The sequence below is a fragment of the Xiphophorus hellerii genome, chromosome 19, assembly GCF_003331165.1.
Source record: "Xiphophorus hellerii strain 12219 chromosome 19, Xiphophorus_hellerii-4.1, whole genome shotgun sequence".
Lineage (NCBI taxonomy): Eukaryota > Metazoa > Chordata > Actinopteri > Cyprinodontiformes > Poeciliidae > Xiphophorus > Xiphophorus hellerii.
Window position 1 is genome coordinate 24,309,940 of NC_045690.1, and position 20,447 is coordinate 24,330,386.

Genomic DNA, 20,447 nt, shown 5'->3' on the forward strand with positions numbered 1-20,447 from the left:
GGTCGGTTAGCTGCTCCTTAAACACGCGCCTCACGTGAAGAGCAAAGCGATCCTCAAAACCAGCATGGCTGAGATTCATTCAGCTAAAATTACACATGGCTGTCAGTACCAAGATGATGTTGTCAAGTCAGAATGGAGGCAGCAGGAAGATGGCTTCACCCTCAGGACCCTGATGGGAATAGAGTCTTTAGAATGTCATTGTTGGGATGACAGAGCTGAGGCCCCGCCCCCCACATGAACCCATCACCTCCACATGGAAGACGGGGTGATACGGGGTGACGGAACGTTGTCCGCATCTGTCCATCGCTCACGCTGACGTGGAGACAATTCAATCTGGAGCCGATTTGTTTGAAATATTTCATGTGTTTATTTCTGTGTTTATTCATTCCATTTCCGTAATTGAAAGCTATGGAAGCGTCTAGCTGGCAGAGCTCAGAAAGAAATTCAAGAGAATTTCTTGAGTCAAAGAGAGAAAACGTTCTCGTTATGACGATATGCAAAGCTCATCGTTATAATGAGAAACTTTCTCGTTTTTACCAGGTATTTAAAAAACAGGCTCTTCTGACAGACGGCGACTTGTTAAAAGGTAAAAGACACCTGGTTTCCTCGAGACGGCTTCTAAAAATCCCAAGAAGTGTTAATGTTTTAATGGTAACGATCTTTCATATTTAAAAGGGAAGATATTTTGATTTTAACGAGATATGAATCTCTGTATAATGTGTTTTGCATCTCATTATGACAAGAAAGTTTTCTCTTTTAAATGAGGGACTGCTCCCGAATTTATTTCCAAACTCTGGCAGTTAAATGCTTCCGTAGAAATCAAATTACACACAGATTGATAATATTTACTAATTAGGTGACTTCTGAATATAATTGGTGGTTTTTATTTAGAAGTACTACAGTAAATTGGGGGAGGAGGGACTGAATCAGGATTTGTTTTTGTAAAAATATGGTTTCACTGATAATTATTGAAACAATTTTTAATCAGCATAAATTTATATTTAAAAAAGTTTCGAAAAGAAATATTTTTGGACTTTTTGGTTAACAACTTTGATTTGTAAAAGGCTGGAAGATTAAACAAAAAATAAATAATGTTAACCAACCATTTTTTATTTCAATTTCTTTGAATTAGACTTTAGGTCTAGAGACAACAGACGAGATGTTTGTTTAAATATTACGTCACAGTATAATGAGCTGTGCAGTAGAAACATGAAAAAAATAACATTTTGGATGACAAGAAAAATCAAGTGCTGTTAATATCAAAGACACTAAAATTCAGAGAAAATAAAGATATTAATGAGGCGGTGATGTGGTCAGAGGTCTGAAATTTGGATGGGTTAAAGCTGTTACGCCTGACGACCCCGAAGCCTGACCGTGTCACACTGGTATGTCACCCAGTGCCATGACCTCTCCCTTCACTTCTGCGAGGGCAAACACTGCCTGCATGGTGATCACTAACTGGATCCTAAAACAGTTCTGGGACAGAAGGGAGGGGTGGGGCACGTGAATATTACTCAATAAAGACACATGGGAGAACGTCTTCATTAACCAACACAGACATAAAGGAAGATGCTCCACTTTTTCTGCCATGTTCAATAAGAGAGGAGCATCTTAATAAGGCATCAATCACCCCTCAAGATCTACATTTTAATTACGGCTAAGGAGAAGTAAAGCAGCTTTAATATACCAGATAGAATAGTAGGTAAGTCAGTAATTAAATGTGTTAATATGCTAATGTTAGCAAGAGAAAAAAAAAAAAGCATAAGGTGCAATTTCTTTTGGAAAAATCTTTAGACTAGAACCGTTTAGGCTTTTCAGAATCAAACTAGAATTTGGATGTCATTTCCAAGTTATCACCACCTGTTGGAGCAGGGGAGGTATTACAAGGTTGTTACTAAAAAAAAAAAAAAAAAAAAGGTAATTAATGCAAATTGTTCTTAATTCACAAGAAATACTCAAATATTTTTTTTAAGTAGAACTGATGTAAATTCTTCCCAAAGAAGGACTTTCACAGGAGTTTAATGAAGAAGTTGAAGATCGGACAAACAGGTGGAATAAATATGTTGTTCTCTGAGCAGTCAGTTGGGGATTAATCTGCTGCTAACAACGTGGAACCAACCATATCATCAGCAAATCATCATGTACACTACAGACGCTAAAAGCTGCTGTCGGGGAGCCACTTCAGTCCAAGTTAGGGTGTCCTGAGGGCTGCTGACAGGTGTGTGTGAATCTGTGCGGGTTGGTGGGGGGGGGATAGATAGACAGAAGAACAGAGAGTGGGGACAGAGCGAGAGAGACAACTGCTGTTGGTCTGCTGGGAGCAGATGTTGGAAATCTCTGTAAACTGTTAATAGCTGCAGGATCTCATTACATTTAACTCTTTAAAGGCCAAAGTTCCACTTGGGAAGAAATATGTTTCAGTGCTTCTCTGCTGAGACATTAGAAGACGCTAATCTACAACCACAAAGTGATGTTTTAGTGCCAGTTTTCCTATGATATTCTTCAAAATACAGAATTATTTGGTGTAAAACAAGATAAAAAAAGATCCTATTACAGTATTATTTTCACAGGTGATCAAATAATGTCTCCAACGATCACAATCTGCTGTAAAGATTATTCAATACAGAGCAAGGTAAGAGTAACTCTGACCAATTGAATATGTCTGGCAGGACTTTTCAAACTGAATACCAGTGAGTTCCAATATTACCGTACATATTTGGTTATTAGTTATTAGCTAAACAAACCTAAGGCTGTGACAGAGAGCTCAGCTTCAAGTGAGTCTGATGACAAAAGTGAACACAGCAGCTGTTTGCTGCAGCGCTTCACCATCAGCGCTGGACTATCATGCGAGCATGCATGTGTCTGGTTTCAGGACTGCAGTTAGACCCCCCACCACCACCACTATTAAACTTATTTTGGTCGTTAGTTGGTAGAGTATGCCTCCGTGGCGTCTTTCACGACATTTATACACCGTGAGAAGATCCGCCGGGCACGGCATTCTTTCACCACTCAAGGTTTACGCTCCTTTAATTAGGGAAACTCACGTCAAGGACCAATCCCGGCACTAACCCTATGGATGGATGGACAGCGGCGGAGCTATCCTCCCAGGGGGATTAACATGCCTTGCTACGGGACACTCTGGCAGCACCTTAAGGGGTGGAGATTGCGACCTCCGGCTGGCAGAGTTCTGAGTGTGAAGGTTTGAATCTAAAAATCTCCTGAACTCCTCTACCCTTTTAGGTGTCAACATGCTCTTCCTCTCACCTTGATGCCTCCCATTCTCTGCTCGCCCTTGAACTCCTTGCCGTTCTTGAGCCAGTGGATGGTTGGCATCGGGATTCCGGCGGCGGCGCAGCGGAACTTGACGGTGTTGGCTGCGGGGACGGCCAGGAGCTTCTTGTCCATCCGTTCGGGCTTGGTCCAAAAAGGAGCTTCTGTGGGTCCAAACACAAAATCTTGTTACAGACAATAAAGGAATTCCCACAGAGCTGAAAGGACTTAAGAGAAAAATGCTAAACGGGCCCAGTGGTCATTTTCTGCTCCTGTTTTCTTTAGGATTCTTAGATCATGTAACATTTTGAGGAAAGACCCTTTGGGAATGTACACATACATGTTACTATAATTGCAAAAAGATGGTGCAGAGGGGAAAGCTTGCTCTCCTGCCCTGTTCTGAAAGTGATGCAGCTTGGATGAGTTATGCACTCTGCCAGAAACAAATGGGAGATTCTGGATTCCAAAAGATCCTCCGACACAACAATGTAAAGAGCAGGAAACATGAGTTGGCACTTCTAAGTTTCGGCTTTACTTTTGCAAATGTGGACACATATTTGTGCAAAAGTAGTCACACATAGCCTAGGGGAAACCAGTCAATTGTTCTGAGCGTCGCTTCGTCCAGAGAAACTGGACCATCGGCTATTGAGAAACGATTGTTTCCTGGAGGCGTGGATTCTGTCAAAGTCTGCAACGATTTTACTCAATCACCAACGTTTAGTCGTGACATATGTAATACGCCAACTTGATGAAGTTTACTGGCAATTGTGTGCGCTGTAAACAACTTAGAGATGGGAATCCAGCGGAATTGTGTAGGATGACAATGGCCAAACATACAAATACAAACTTCAAAGTATTTTATTGGGATTTAATGTGATAGAGCAAACGCTCTACCTTCCAATATGACTGACCTGTGGCTCAGTATGGAAAACGGTCATATGTTACTGTTGGAAGCTTACAGGCACCTGCGGAGCCTTTGGTCCGCAGGTGTTCAAAACAGGATTGAGTTCTAACTCAATCTTGTTTTCATCCAATTTCAAGCCCCGCTTGGTTTACAAAGCGATGTTGTTCAGTTCATAACAGCGTCGCAGAGAAAAACACGGCTTGACAGAAATTGAAAAAGCATTAGAAGCGGCGCCTGAAGCTCTCCGACGGTCCGAACAAAACTTATCATCTCCTTCGCCTCCGAAACAATGCAAGGGTTCATCTGAATTGCACGATCTTGGGAGTTTGAAAACCTGTCAGGGTCGATTTATTGAGTTGTATTGAGGAGACGCTGGACAAAGGGAGTGCAGCCAGTCAGACGAGCTCTTTGTCCCATCTGTGAGGATGAGGAGGGTGAGAGCACTGAGGCATGGTACGCTCACTCTCTTTAGTGGTCTCTGTGTGTGCGTTTCCCTGGACAAAAGCTGGGGAGGTGGCTGACCGGTCATCAGATGTCTCTTTTACTTTTCCAAACTCCGGAGGAGAGAGAGGAGCTAATTATCATCTGAATGCCAGGACTTCTGTCCGTGTGTGTGCTCCATCAGGCATGGATGAGATAATAATTAAAAAGTAATCCGAACCCCCCAGCCCTCCACCCTGCAACAGCTGAAGTAATGCTTTCTTACTTCAGGTGGGACGTCAATCACTGCCGAATTACAATCTCGGCGTCAGATCTGCTACATGTGCTTTTATCACGATGCCTGCGGTGTTCTGATGCATTTCTGACACACAGTGTTTTGGCTCCTGCTTTCAAACACTGGCATCGGCTTCACAGAGTAATTGCAACCAGACTGAGGGAGATATTCAGTGCTGAGAGACGCAGACGTATCCTCTGAGAAAGCAAACAGAAGGTTCCTAAAAACCTATCAGACAGACAGTAATTGAGCGGGTGTGCGTGGAGCGCAGACTTCCACCGTCCTCAGCTTGCAAAGACAAACACTCTCCCCACATTCAAGCACTTGCACACAATCTTCACCTCCAAATGAAGAAACTCTGAAACTTCCTGACTCCCCCGCTCGCCCCCCGATCTCCCTGTAGCGTTAGCGACTCGTCACTCCCTCTCGGGGTGGGACAACCCTCTAAGGAGTCTGAACACATTGTTTTCTTGGCATTGCAGTAAGCCACACACACACACTCAGTCCAAAAAAAGAAAAGTAACACACACACACGCACACCCCCACACACAGGTTTTTAAACAGTCGCTTTCCCAATGTGTGGTCCTTCTGCTTCTGAACTCATCCGAGCCTGAAAACACTTTCCTGCTGTTGGTCCCTCAGCCACAATGATGTCTCCAACCCCAGAATAGACGGGGACTCAATAAGTTGGAGGAGTCACCATGGTTTCCTACCCAAGTTTGGTGGTTTTTTCTCTTCTAACATCTTGTTCAGTCATTGAGATGTCCCTTATTGTAATCGAATTCCAGTCCAAATACAACATCTGCGAGGATTCTTCCCAAACAATATCTTGCTCTGATATACAGACAATAAAAACTGTAGAGGTGGACCAAGAATTTGACCGGTGTTACCTCAACTGTCAGATTTCCAGCTTGAGCAGGCCTCGATGACCGATAAATGGAAGTCTTAAAACAGATCTTTTTCAGTTCATTGAACACACCATCACAAAGAGCTTCCAGGTCACGTTGACAGCAACATCAATTGGTGCTTATGATGGTACTGAGCACAGAAACTTCAAAGCTACCTCTTATGTTTTTAGCTTACTATTTCCTGTAAAAGTTTGACCTGCTGGTTGTGATTGTGATCAATCTTGGACTAATGCATACAAAAATGTGCGGTCAGATCTAATAGGTGATAGTTTTGACAAGGTGGTCCTTATTTTTGCATTAAATGCATACATTCGTAGGATTTATTTAATTTTTAATAAAGTTAATAAAATGCATCAAAGAAGCTGATGCATTTTTAGAGTTCTTTGTCTTTTACTTCTTATTTTTGATGCATTTAATAAAATTGAGAGGGTAGAATCTGATTTTTCAATATTTGAGAAGTGAATTATCTGATTTGAATCTCTTTCCGACTGATTGGTGCCTCTTTGAACAGTTCACTCTAAATGAACTGTTCATTTAGAGTGAACGAGAGAGCAAAAGTTTCACCTGATAAAAGGAAAGCGGTTCTCTGTTATCCTGAAATGCTTCCAACCTCTGAGTGTCACCGAACAGTCCAGGACTGATGATTAAGGGTTCTCTAGAAAATCCAGCTCGTTTCGGGAAGTGTGAACCTGTAATCGAACTCTGATGTGGACCAAAAAAGCAAACTCTGGTTTGCCTACAAACCTAGGTCTTGGTTCATCTCTGCTGCCGATATAAATAATTAATGACAAATGCCGGGAGGCAAGAAAACAAATTTCTGTGATTCTTATATTTTTCTGATTGTGTTTAATTCAGAATCGGATGAAATCGGCAAAGACTAAACATGAGAAATTGGTCACAGCATAGTGATTACGGCATCTATACATGAAAGAAGCAAAAATATAAAAATAAAAGTGAACAGAAGAGACGACAGTTGGAGCTATAAATCCTATCACTACACCAATATAGTATACGGTAATTTCTCTGAACTTAGATTCATTCCAAAAACATAAAGCCTTCCTTCACTTTAAAAGCAGCAGGCAGTATCTGTTCTGATTGCAATATGACTTTTCTTTCAAACTGCAGTCCAGCTCCATGTGCTCTGCCACACACAGGAATTCTATCCCATGTCTAATTGGCAGGATGGTATTTCCTCAGCAGAGGCGGGATTTTCATAGGGGGGTGGCACCTCCAAAGAGGCACATGGTCCACAGAACCCTTTCCTGCCTGGATATTTGCTGTAGTGGAAACTCTTCCACTGCAACAGAATGATTCAGCCATGCCACTGCAGAGATGTGTCCACTTGACAGCTGCGGAGTGGGGAAAAGGCTCCCAGTGCCTAAAACTACACTACTGGCTTCCAGCGTGTTTGATAACTTATTCCAAAGCGTGATGGAGGAAGTCACTGAACACAGAAGGAAGAAAGGCCAGTCAGTGGGAGGAGCAAGGAGTTACTGCTCCATTACAGGGCCATATTGCTCTGATTTGACAGGAAAGTTCAGAAATATTTCAGTTTCTTCTGTATAAAAATACATGATCAAAACACTGCTTTTAAAACAATGGTAAACTCCCTGTGTTGAAAAATAAGGATGGCAGAATCATTATGTGGGGACAAATAGCAACGTAAAAAAAAAAAAGAAAAGCTATACATCTTTTTCCTCCCGAATTTGTGCTTGAGTTTCTGTTGGTTTATCAAATAAAATGTAAATAAAAACGTCCATGTTTGTGAGGGATGCATCGATTCACTTTTCTCACTTCTGATACCGACGCAGATATCTAAGGTTTAGTATCGGCCGATACAATTTGATACAGAAAAACAGCTGGATAGATTTAAAACATTTCTTTTTTCAGATGCAAACATAAATGCGCTGAATTACAAGTGTATTTGCCAACTCTGCCCCAGAACAACACACTTTACTACCAGCAGCTTCACTAGCTTGGTCAAACATGGAAAAACAACTTTCATTTGTTCAGTCAGTGTAATCAGGAGTAAAACAGCTGATGGAAAATAAATAATAAATTGACAAAAACAACAGATTGACTATTTTGGTCAATTATATTAAAATAAACTGTAACAAACCCTCTTTCAAATAGTTCAAAAAGTGCAAATATTGCTTTCATAATGTATAAAATGTAATAGAATTACATTTTATAATATAAAATATAATGTAATATATACAGTATATATATATATATATATAAAACGCATGACATCACTCAGAGCACAACGCATAGTATTAGACTAAACAGATCTGCCCTTATATACTGGGAACATTGTCACCGATACCTGATCTAAAATTCTTTTCAATATTGGGACTGATACAGATATTAATATGTAATTTGAACGACATCAAAAGGCGTGAAGAGGTTAGTTAGAACCGATCTTTTGTTTTTTCTTCTAATGCTGCTCCACGTGCAGATGAGCCGTTTTTACATGAGTAGAAATAAACTACAGAGGTTAGTGGAGTGTACAGCCCCAGCAGGGTTATGCTCTCTGTGGCCGTTTTCCTTTAAGCCCTGCTGTTCCCACTGCTCTACCCTCTCCAACCCCAAACCCCTGCTTCCGTGTCTTCACATTCCCTCTGTCTTCTGGCTCTGTGCTGCGTGACTGCATTACTTCTGTCTACCAGGCTTGAGCGTGGCGGCAATTAGACGGGGCAGGATGTGGAGGGTGGCCGGCGGCCGGGGCGCGAGGCCCGCCGGTGCTGACACGCCGCACCGGGTGAAGTCGAAGAGGGTGTTTTAATTGCGTAATTGTATAATTTGCCCTCGCTGACGCCTGTGAGCACACAGGCAGATTTCATTACAGATTACACTGGGGCCCTTTGAAGGTGCACTGCGCCGGAGGGTCTGTGGGGACCGAAGGAAAACAGAGCTGGAAGAATGGCGGCTGTGGAGCCGCGTTGAGTGGCCCGGGGTCCGGCTCTCTGCTCTCCTGCCAGGGTAAATACGGAGGCTGCATGGCTCCGGAGCACAGATTAGGCTCTGTTAACATTCCACCCTCCAACACACACAAACGTACATCCCACTTTTTACTCACCACAAGCTAAGAGAGTGGGCACTGCTTGTCCACTCAAGAAAAAAAAACTCACTTTCAGATGTCCTGTTCACTGTGAGAGACTGGAAGATAACTGAACGCTTACATTAGTCACTTTGAGATGCGTCAACCACTGAGGCATTTCACGGCTTCAAAGGGTGGAAGAAGAACCAGTACATATGGAAACATTGAGTCTTAATCTGCTAAGTAAAGCTGAAACGATTAATCAAATTAATCGTGATTAATCGTGATTAATCGATCATTGAAATAATCTGCAACTAATTTAGTAATTGATTCACTGTTATCTGAAGTATACAGACTATATAAAAAGGTAATTTCCTGAAAGAAAGAGGTAGAGATAACTGAGCTTCTCAACTCATGGGACAGCCCAGACACCCTATGGAGGAAACTCATTTTACACGCTTGTGTACGTAATCTCGTTCTTTCGGTCACTACCTGGAGCTTGTGACCATAGAAGAGGGTCGGATCGTAGACCGACCAGTAAGTCCAGAGCTTTGCCTTTCAATTCAGCTTGCACAAATTTGTCTGTTGTCTTCCCACTCATTTGTGAACAAGAACCCCGAGATACTTGCCCTCCTCCACTTGGGATACGACTTCATCTGCAACCCAGAGATGGTACTGTACCCTCTTATAGCTTAAGAATCGGAGGTGCCAATTTTCATCCCAGGCCGCTTCACGTTCGGCTGTGAACCGATTCAATGAAGGCAGGAGATCACGGTTTGATGAAGCCAACAGAACCGCATCGTCTGCACTGAGCAGACAGCCGATCCCGAGACCATCAAAACAGATCATCTAACCACGGTGGTCTCATACTCCAGTCCCCAAGGGCCAGTGTCCTGCAACTTTTAGATGTCTCTCTGATTCATCTCATCTGGATCCAATATTAGTCTGTTAGCAGAGCTCGACTGCATGCTAGTGAGGCAGTTTAGCCATTCAACTAAAGTGTGTTGGATGAGGGACACATCTAAAAGTTGCAGGACTCTGGCCCTCGAGGATTGCAGTTTGAAACCACTGCCTTAACAATTTTTCATTGACTAGAAATTCTTTCCATGAAATTCTGTTCATTTGGATTGTTTACTTTTTTAAAATTATTTGATTAATTTACATTTTTGATCTGCATGAGTGAAAATCCCCCTGAAACCACCCAACCAGTTCGACCAAGCAATACTTCCAACTCGTATTTTCTTCCTCGACAATTCTGCATGACTGGGTTACGTCATTACAAAATGTTCACAATAAAAACACATTGACATTTGTGTTTTCAGCTCGATACATTTTAACTTGAACTCATGCCAGCCTATATTTGCACTCCATTTGCACTAAGAAATGTTGACTCTTGTGCTTTTCGCTCATAACCATTTGCTGCTTCTTTTTTTCTCTTGTGCTTCCAAGGTAAAGAGTCTTTTGTTCACTCTGCTCCCTCTTCCTGGAACTTGCTACAAGAAACTCTGAGACTGACTGAATTCATCTCATTTAGTCATTCTGCATCCAAACTAATGACATGTACCGGTTTTTATAGCTTGACATTTTCTTTTAACTGTGTCATTTTTTGAGTTGCATTTGTTGCTGCCTCTTGGCCGGGACTCCCTTGAAAAAAAGGTTTCTAATATCAATGGTAAAATAAAAGCAATAGGGGGTATGAATAAGTTTGGAGGCCGCTGCTGTTGTTAACCTCAGTTCCTTATCGGTTTCTTTTTAGCTGTATTTTCTGATGCAGCGACCTCCTCATTTGGTTGAAGACATTCACACGGAACTAAGTTTACAAAGTCAAATCTTCAGAATGTCTTCCTACAAATTCTTCCACCAGGTGTGTTAATGAGTCACATCCCTAGTAGAGTCCTCTCTGTGTGTGGATGTTCTTCCACTCACCATTAGGGACTCTCCGGCTGGCCGTGTGGCTCGTCACATGGCTCCTTCCTGCTGCAGCCCTGCTAATTAGCAGTGGCTTAACGGACATTAAGCTGTGATAGGGGTTTAATGTTTCTGAGTTAATCCCTCTCCTTTTGGCCGGGAAATTGGAGCCTCGTATGTCATGAGGTAGACTTACACCCAGAGATTAAGTCTGGCAGTCAGAGGGTATTTACCGGAGTGCAGGATGTCTGCCGAAAGCTGTTGCCTTTGCTGCCACTTATGTCCGCTTGGAACACGGTCCAGGCTTTTCCTGCTAAGCAAAGGCTGTGCATTCAACATGTTCAGGTTTAACACTGAAGGTGTTCCTCTTATCCAGTCAGACATGTGGCAGAGAGACAATGACAGGAGGGTTTCTGCAGGGCTTTGGGGATAAAGGCTTCTGGTTCAGTGAGATCAGACTGAAAAGATGAAATATTTTCACCCAGACGCTGCATGTTGACGGACTGTCCTGTCTTCATAAAATGAGAGCACCTAAACAAATTCAGCTTTTTAAATTAAAGTCTGAACAAAGAAAGTGTTTGACACATTTTGGGGTTGATCAGCAGGTTGTCAACATAATAAGCTGATAACGCACTTTGGAGTGGAATTGGTGACTGAATGACAAACATTGAATGTACAAAAACAGAGCAAACATGTTGAGACTAGGGCTGAACGATATGGCTGAAAAAATGTGCCAGGATATATATAAGCTTTTCTTATCTGTCGATTTTGATCATTCTTGATTAGTTTTTTGTTTTAAAAATATGTGAAATTTCTCTCATTTTTCTCCACACCATTACTTCTTATTTTTCAGTAGTTAGGAGGCACAGCGGCAAAACCTGAAACTCAACAAGTGGTTGCTAAGTAACAAAAGAGTGAGTGAATGAGTTGATGCCACCAAGCTTGCTTGACTGGCCTTGAGAGGGTGAGGGGCTAAAGTCTTTCCTCTGCCTACATCCCCCAGAATGCAGTACGGTTCTGAATCAGAGTTCAATGAATAGTCCATATATTGAACATCATCTTTTGATAGTGTTATATATCAATATTGCGATATATGTTATGATTTATTGTCCTGCTGTAGCTGAGATATGGCTGAGTTTGGTTCAGGCTGCATGAGAGCAAGACTTCAAATATTTTGTTGTTCTTACATTGTCTTGATTTTTAAAGAAAAATTTCAATCAGCTATAATTGGAATAGCCAAAGAAAACTATACCTATCATGTAGAATTACAGCATCTACTGTATAATTCTACATGGCAATGCTCCATCTTTCCAGAAACAATGAAATGTTAAGACTTTTTCTAACAGAAGCTTCCCTTGCTCCATCAACATCTGTCTCTCCCCATATAATGATTATAATTAAAAGACGATAGGTTGTATAAATCATTAATGACGACCATGAGGCACACAGGCTTTTCTTAACGTCACAGTCTTGCTGTTTTAGTTTGATTCGTGTGTGACGGTGTCGTCAGGAGGTCTGAAAGGCCTGGAATGGAAATCTGATTTCAGATCGCTGTCTGCCTTTTGCTCTGTCATCAGAACAGTTCCATGTTTTCGCTTCTAGCATCAATCTCATTCATTTTTCAAGCAGTGGGTTGTTTTCCAGTTGTTATTCAGTATGAAAAGGTCAGATAAAATATTCCCATTTTGACCTACACCCACGGTCAACAATGCACCGATCCACTCATGTCTTACTTTTGCCTGCTGTCTCTCTCCTTCCTACTTCCTGTCTCTCTTTATTTCTCTGTCTGCCTCTGATCCTTCACAGTATTTCCATAAAGTCAATTCCCTCTTCTGAGTCCCCTACACCTGTCTGCGCCTCACCTTCCCGCTGTCTCCCTCCATATGGTACGATAAAGGCAGCGCAGTGTGTCGCCTGGCTGGTAGAGGGCTGTCAGAGCGGGGGAGACGCTCTCAGTCTCTCTGCAGCCATGCTGGCTGACAGAACAGAGCGTGTGAAGTCTGCGAAGTCGGCACAAGCCGTCCTTCATTGTTCTTTGTTACCCTACACCTGAACCCGGCGTGCTCCTGAATGCCAAATCAGCTCTCGTCCCGGCAGAGCACTTAGAGGGCTGTTACCTGCTGGAAAACCTCGGAGCTTTTTGATCTGTGCGCCGGTGGTATTTAGCTAAGTGCTGTGGGCTAAAGGTTTATATGAGCCCAGCAAGATAGTTAGAGATTATTAAAGCCACATAATGATAAAACTCAACTAACAGACAAGTCATGGACCAGAAAAAAACTTTCACTATACACGACCTTGCTCCCGCACAAAAGAAACTAATTAGGTATGTAGGTCCTGAAATACTGTATAATGGAATAAACAAATAATAAGTAAAGATGTAAGTCTTAATAGCTGCATTTCCATAAGAAATGAGCGCAAATCTGTGTGTCTATTTGGCTAATGTAAGAAACAACACCACAATTTTGTAACTGCGGTGTTTCCATTAAGAAAAACAGACGAAATTCAAATCACATGTGAATAAGCTTGTTCACATAAATCATTAAAAATTATGGCAGCGACTGATGTAAACAGTTGCATGAGATATAATTCATAATTCAGCCAAGGCTAACTATGCACGTCTTTTTTTAAATGGTAGTCAGTGATTTTACATAAGAGCTGTGAATTCAACACGTTGGAATGACACACAACTTTTTATGAAATCTTGGGTGAAATCTTAGGAGCGGTAAAAACGTACAACTTGAATGTATTTAAAAACCAATTTTGAGCATTTGGAGTCGATTCAGAATTCCCAGCACTAAATAGATCCCAGGAATTTTTCTAGAGAAACATTATTTTTCCTGCACCTCTGATAATACGAACAGCTATTTAAACAGAACTGACACATTACAATTTGTTTTGAAAGAGATCAAATAATGGAACGTTTTCAGTTTGTCACCATTATTTAGATTCTGCCTGGACAAGAAATACATTCACAATTGTGAACCCGAATTATCAAAACTTCTTTAACGGTTATTTCACGTCAAACAAAAAAAAAAAAAAAAAGAGTCTTCTCAAACCCAAAATGTTTGACATTTGTGACCATAAAAAACATCTACACTACACCAGCTATTGCTACAAATGTATTAAACAGAAGAGTAGAAAATAATTCACCATTTCCATTACCTGCATCTTCTGGATCTTCATCATAGTCTTCATCATCACCAGATGACAGAGAATCTGAAAAATCAGAAACACGGGAGCTTCAGAATGACACGGATTACATAAACCTTTGACTCAACAATTCCTACGTGCTTTGGACCGTTACCTAAACACACAAACAATTCACCGATCACGTCTACACCCCAGAAATGTGTGTGAATTGGAGATTAAATGGTGTGTGGCCATAAACACGTACGATGGTGCAAATGTTCCTAAATCCAGATCCAGAGATGCATGAATGCACGCTGCAGCTGGCTGCTCATTGAGAAAGTTCTGAATGAGGCTACAGTTCTGCTGATATTACAACCTAAACATTTCCGTAGACGATAGGAATCCGGGGGTCGTTAGTGCTGCAGTCCCACGCTTCTACGAGTGGATCCACACACACACTTCTCTAGCCATGGTTGCAACATACACTTTCTGCTACAAACTCTCCCTGTCAGACTAATTATTTTGCAGCCATAGATTCTGTTTAGATTTGCTGTGCCTTTTTTTTTTTAAACTTTATTATTTTTTGCCAACAGCATGGTTACTATTTTCCATGTGACCTTGGATTTTTCCAGTTCAGATCCTCAGATCTGGTTAATGAGAGCCAGCTGTTACCTCGACGGCCCCGGTGAGCTAAAACTGCTCCTCAAACTCCTGACTAGCAGGTTTTTGTTTCTATTATTTGACACCTGAGCCCAACGACTCCGCACTGCTGCGGTACGACTCAGCAGATAGAAGGCGTCCTAAAAATACTCACCGAGGAGTAGCAGCAAAAAGATGGGGATTATAGCTGAAAACAAGTTAATCATATTCCAAATGGCATAATGTATGTGAGCAGACATGAAAAGGTTTAGTAAAGGAAACATGGCGAATAATCTGTGGGATGTGTGTGTGCTTGATAGACGTAGCAAGCATTGGGTATGTTGAGGGAAAAAACAACCCCCCCCCAAAAAAAACTAGCATACTCATCCGAAAAACCTTTCAATCGGCAGTTTTCAGACTTCTGTCTAAGAAATGTGTAACATGGTCAAATATTTTGTTTTTTTTAACTGCTTCAATGTGTCTGGTGGCAAATTTGATCAATCAAAAATTGTAAACATCACTTTCCACAAAAAAGTCACTTTAAGGCAAGTTTTTGACATCTTTTTTTTTTCCCAACTTTCTTTATTGAATTTTACAGCTTGACATACAGTACAGACCAAAAGTTTGGACACAACTGTGTGTCCAAACTTTTGGTCTGTACTGTACATCAAACATTTGTACAATGAAAACACGGTAGTTATAGATAGAGAGAAGAGGAAGTTCAAGCTGATTTCTCCCAGAACCCAACCCACCCCGTCCAGGTCTAAGCACAAGACAAACAGTCAGCAGAGATCCAGTCCCTGCAACAGCTTCTAGCAACACGACATACACACACACACCCACGCACACACACACACACATCCATCCATACACTTTCCAAAGGAGGCAGAAAAAGAAATAAAGAAAAAATAATACTAAGTAAATAAATGTATATTTATACGTTCGTACTAGTAAATTACACAAATATACAAATAAAGAGAAAAATAAAATAAAAATAAATAAATAAATTATAAGACAAAGAATACCTATCAGTTAAAAACAAAAGAATTGGATATCGATGAGAAGGCCTACAGATAATTTAATTTCCTTCTGAATCAGGTAGCAAAGTCATGGTACCCCCTACAGATAGGAAAGGTCTCCGAGTCTCCATAAATTTACTGGTGGAACCCTTAAGTGAAAATCTGAGTTTTTCCAGTTTCAGGTTGTAAAGAACTTCTCTGGCCCAGTGGTCATGAGACGGGGGGACGTTTAGTTTCCATCTAAGTAGAATAAGTCTTCGAGCCAGAAGGGTGGTGAAGGCTAGGGCCTGTTTCGAAGAACGTGAAAGGCCCAGGTCTGGAGGGATGCCAAATATAGCCGATAATGGATTGGGGAAAATTGTCTGATGATATGCTTGACTTAGTGTTTTAAAAATGTTTTTGACGTCTTTCACACCAGCCGAGGTAGTCACACACATCCTCCGTGAATAATGGGAAAGACTTAAGGTTGACAGATGGAGTCAGTGACCAGTCTCAGGATATAACAAGGTATTAATAAGTTGCAAAAGCCTAAAATTGCTAAGATTTTCTGTCATGTCGTTCCAATAGTTTGAAGTCCTTTGAACGCGATGCCAAAGAAAGTTCTGTAGTGACAGAAGTTTAGTAGACCTCTTGCCGAACAAAACTGCTAGTCAGTGTCAGTGCTAATCAGCTAGTCACCGTCTGGGGAAAACATGTTAAGTAAAAGTGTGAAAACTAACTATCTCTATAATCACTGATAATTAGAGATTTTTGAATGTATATTCTGTTTTTACTAATTTCCTTACCTGTATTGGAAAATAATGTAATGTTAGCATACATTTCAGAGCTTAATATTGATGCTAAACTAAGAACTATGTCTAGTTTTTTTTTAAAGAGTTTGAACAAAAATTAAAAATAACATGACTTGTTAAACATATACTGGGTTATTCCTAACCGAATTGAAGATTGTTATACAACTGCTCGTGACTTTTAAGACCAAAAGATGCTGATTTCTAGCATGTTTTTATACCTGATAGTTCAGTAGAATTGGTTCCACTGCGAACCGAAATTGAATATTTAGTTACATTTTCCTTTTCACACTGCACTGTGTTAAACCAAACAAATATTTGAAAAACCTGTTCCCCTCCTTGCACCAGAAACCACTGAGACCAACACGAAAACCCCCGAAGAAGATACCAAGCTCAACTTCTACCTTCACGAAATGGCAGCAGAAATGGAGTGGCATCAGATTTTAGAGGTTGTAGGATTTCTCTTTTGTCTTTGGTAAATAGCCACGTGCCCTTTCTCCCACTAGCAAACTTTTGTTTTGGTCGTACTTACCCAGAATGTCCTGTGCTGTAGTCTGCTTCCTACTCTTGAAGCCATCTACCGAGGAACCGCAACAGAGTTCACTTCAATCAAAGCGAGAACTAGGTTTTTAGATGGACCAGAGTTCACTTTTTTGGTCCACTTCAGAGTTTGATTGAACATTCACACCTCCACAAACAAACAAACTCCACAAACGGACTTCCTGGGCAAAAGAACTAGAGTTCGATTGAAGCGGATTTAAACAGGGCTGGTGTGAATGCGCTCAGTTTTCTCAAAAAGTCTGCTAACGTCTGATCTTATTTCCATGAACCCAACACTGTTTATCTTTTCTCATAGGCAGAAGGTAGCAGTGCACTCCTAGCTCTTAGCTATCTGCACCTAACTCAAATATTTGAGGACCAACACAATAGTACAATGTGTGTTTTCAGATAAACCAAAGGCGCAGTGTTTAAAGTAGAGGGAGGAGAACCACCTGCACTGCAGGGGAAAACAGGATATTGTCGCCTCATGCTGTTCAATGTCAAACTTCTAAGGTGGTTTGTGCAGGCACAGGAGCGTTAAAATTATTCACTTCATTAAAGAATGCAATAAAATTGCATCAACTATGATCTTAATCCCTGAAGCATGCTGAGCGGAGCTGGAAGCAAATGTGCTTATTTTATTTTACTTGAGAAATTTAGTTAAGGAAAAAAATATTATGCCAGACACTCTAGCTCAGACATCAGTGATGAGGACAGTGGTGCATATTCAGAGTCTGGAACAGATACTTTGGACATAAAGGAGAAGTTATCCACCTCCGATTAGCGCTGGAATTGATTGCATCCTCTCCAGTTTGTAACCAAACACACCCGGGTGTGTGTGTGTGTGTGAGTGCTTGTGAGGAGGTAGGAGGGAGAAGTGAGAGAGAGGAAACTCACGCATTTATTGCCAACCCATCTGTTTTCAATGCTGAAATGTTTCAAGTTAATTGCTTTCTAATTAGTTGTCAATAACAGACTCAGCTGGTGTCCCGGGTTTTACGGTGAAACGCCTCCTGACTTTTAAGCTGCTGCTCGCTAGCCTCCTGACCCCCACCGCCGCCGCCCACGGCCCCACCCTCACTTCCTCTTGGTCTTGCGCTCTTATTAGCGCTATGCTTTCACCACAGAGCCACGATAATGAAATTCACCTTTGACTGTGTGGCTGAGAGTCTGTGTGAGGCGTGTGCACAGAACATGCTCTAGTGTATCTGCGTAGAGGTCTAAACCTCGGCTGCTAGCATGGAGCATTACTGGATGTTTGGTAGGAAGTTACTACAGTTTGCTGGACAAACAAACAGAAAAGCAGAACACATGTGAGTTTTCAGAACACCCTCCTATATCTCACCTGTCACCCTGATGGTGTAGTTGTTGAGCAGGGTGTTGGTATGGGCAAGTCGGCACGTGTAGATGCCCGAGTCTTCGTACGACACGTTGATGATGCGTAACATCCCTTGGCCGACTCGCGTCCGGTTGCCTGACAAGAGTCCAATGCCGTCTTTGAACCAGATGACGGGCTCTAAGGAGTCCTTCTGGTTGCACGACATGTCCAGGGTGTCCCCCATGCCCAAGATAAAGTCCTCCAGGAAAGCAGTTTCACTGGACACAGAGTCTGCAAACAGACATGAACAAAGAAGAGCAGTTTAAATTAAAGCTGCGAGCAGCCTCGTGCGGCCCTCGCAGCCAAGCGCAGCTCTGGCCTATTGGCCACCGCGGGGGTTCCAGCCACCGCAGAAGCTCTCGCACAGTTTCCAGAGCCGCAGCCCGCTCGCCACTGCAGAAGCTATCGACCGTTCACAGTAAAATATGACACTTCCTGTTCTCAGGGGGCGTGGCCTAAGTGATGTCATCATTTGACCATAAGGTATTGTAGGACACCCAATGACGATCAATCACTGAAAGTTTAGTGCCTCTGTGTGTTTCTGTGTAGGATATGTAACAGTTTCGTGTTTCATGGCGAGTAGGTGAACAACGACCTTAAAATACGTAAATTTGAAACTCGCTGTATGCATCCACCAAGTTTGGTGAGTTTTTGAATATGATAAAGCCTCCAAAAAGGCGCCTCTTTGGGGTGGCAGAAAAAGAAGAAACAGTACAGATACAATAGGCCTTCGCAGCGCTTTGCTGCTCGGGCCTAATTACAAAGTCAGCTAATCTGGATTAGCTAACCTTAACCCTAACCCATTTGCCGAATAAGTTCCGATGTAGTGTACTTCCTATATACTGGTGGCTCTATGCCTTACCAGAGGCACAAAACTCTGAAAATATCAAACCTTCAGCATGGGGGTGTACTCTCCAAGGTGTGGTCTATGCTAGTTTCCAAACTTTTCTTCCTGTTCATGTCAGGATTCAGGTTGGAGTGAGGGTTCTTTTCAGAGACGAGCTACGCGGAGGAGTTTGACAGCCTGATGCACCTGCAGCGGATTCCGGTAACCGGCGGCAGGCTTCTTAAGAAGCGGTGGAACCACCAGTCATCGCTCGATGGTTACCACTTGTTGGTCAGACTCAGCCTTAAGATCTCTCATAGTCAATGTCAATTATTGTCAAGCCATTTTGTCCTTTTCTCTCTGTTACCTCACAGACCTTGATCATGTTTCCCGGAGCCAAGCCTGGAACTTCGCTGGTCGAGCGCGTCTCGCAAGCCGTTCCGATCCGCTGCTGTCCCGGACCCCCCGAACCTACCTGGACCCTTGTTCCCCTTCTGACGTCCTCTCTTCTCGATTCCTGAACAATCGTTAAACTGATTAAAGACAAACCCTCCTAACAGTAAAGTCTGTTCTTCTGTGCGCACCTGCATGTGGGCAAGGAAACTAAAATCCAACATGACAGTTCAGTAACGTCAACATCTGATGACATTATGCTTTGCGCAGCCCAGTTGATTCACTCCAAACCAGTAGATAAAAGCACGCCTAATTTGAATTGTGATTTTTTCTTCTTTCTTGCAATATTTCAAAAGTATGCTTTAAATTTGACTGACGATTGCATGGAAAAATAGCTCGTATTTCGCAATTTAAAGTCCATCTAATAAAATGCCACCGTCAGTTTCTCATATCTACAATAATATTAATTACACTTTCGCAGCAGTATTTAATTTAATTTTTGAATTTAAAAAAATTTAATCACCTTAAACATTCAGCTTCTATGCACCGCAAATCTAGAACAAACTTCCAGAAAACTGCAAAACAACCAAAACACCGAGTTCCTTTAAATCAAGACTAAAAACCTGTTCAGATTTGCTTCTGAACAGAACATTGACCAACATATTTGATGTGTATTGATGATTTTAATAATGACATTTGACAAAATGTAATATCTGTTATTGGTTTTCACAAGTGTCGACTGATATATATACAGTACAGACCAAAAGTTTGGACACACCTTCTCATTGAATTCAATGAGTGTGTCCAAACCTTTGGTCTGTACTGTATATATTTTTTTAAAATGTTTTCACAATGTAAAGCACTTTGAACTGCCATGTTGCTGAAATGTGCTACACAAATAAACTTGATTGATTTTTGTAAAAGACGAAATTTTTTTTTTGGTGTTGAATCTTAAATATGGCTTTCAGACAGAAGGCATATTCAAATGCA

The 20,447-nt window shown here is 41.7% G+C and overlaps 1 protein-coding gene across 13 annotated transcripts in view; it reads right to left on the reverse strand.

Annotated features, from left to right (window-relative positions):
• Positions 1-20,447, reverse strand: part of fgfr3 (fibroblast growth factor receptor 3) — an 81,880-nt gene that overhangs the window by 29,716 nt on the left and 31,717 nt on the right. For 8 of the 13 annotated variants that reach the window (XM_032546970.1, XM_032546973.1, XM_032546969.1 and 5 more), the window contains exons 3-5: positions 18,206-18,469; positions 13,896-13,961; positions 3,265-3,434 (exon numbers count right to left, since the gene is read on the reverse strand). In XM_032546970.1, coding sequence (XP_032402861.1) covers positions 3,265-3,434; positions 13,896-13,961; positions 18,206-18,469 — 500 coding nt within the window. The remainder of the gene's footprint in view (positions 1-3,264; positions 3,435-13,895; positions 13,962-18,205; positions 18,470-20,447) is intronic. The other 5 variants (XM_032546976.1, XM_032546975.1, XM_032546974.1 and 2 more) reach the window with 3 other exon arrangements.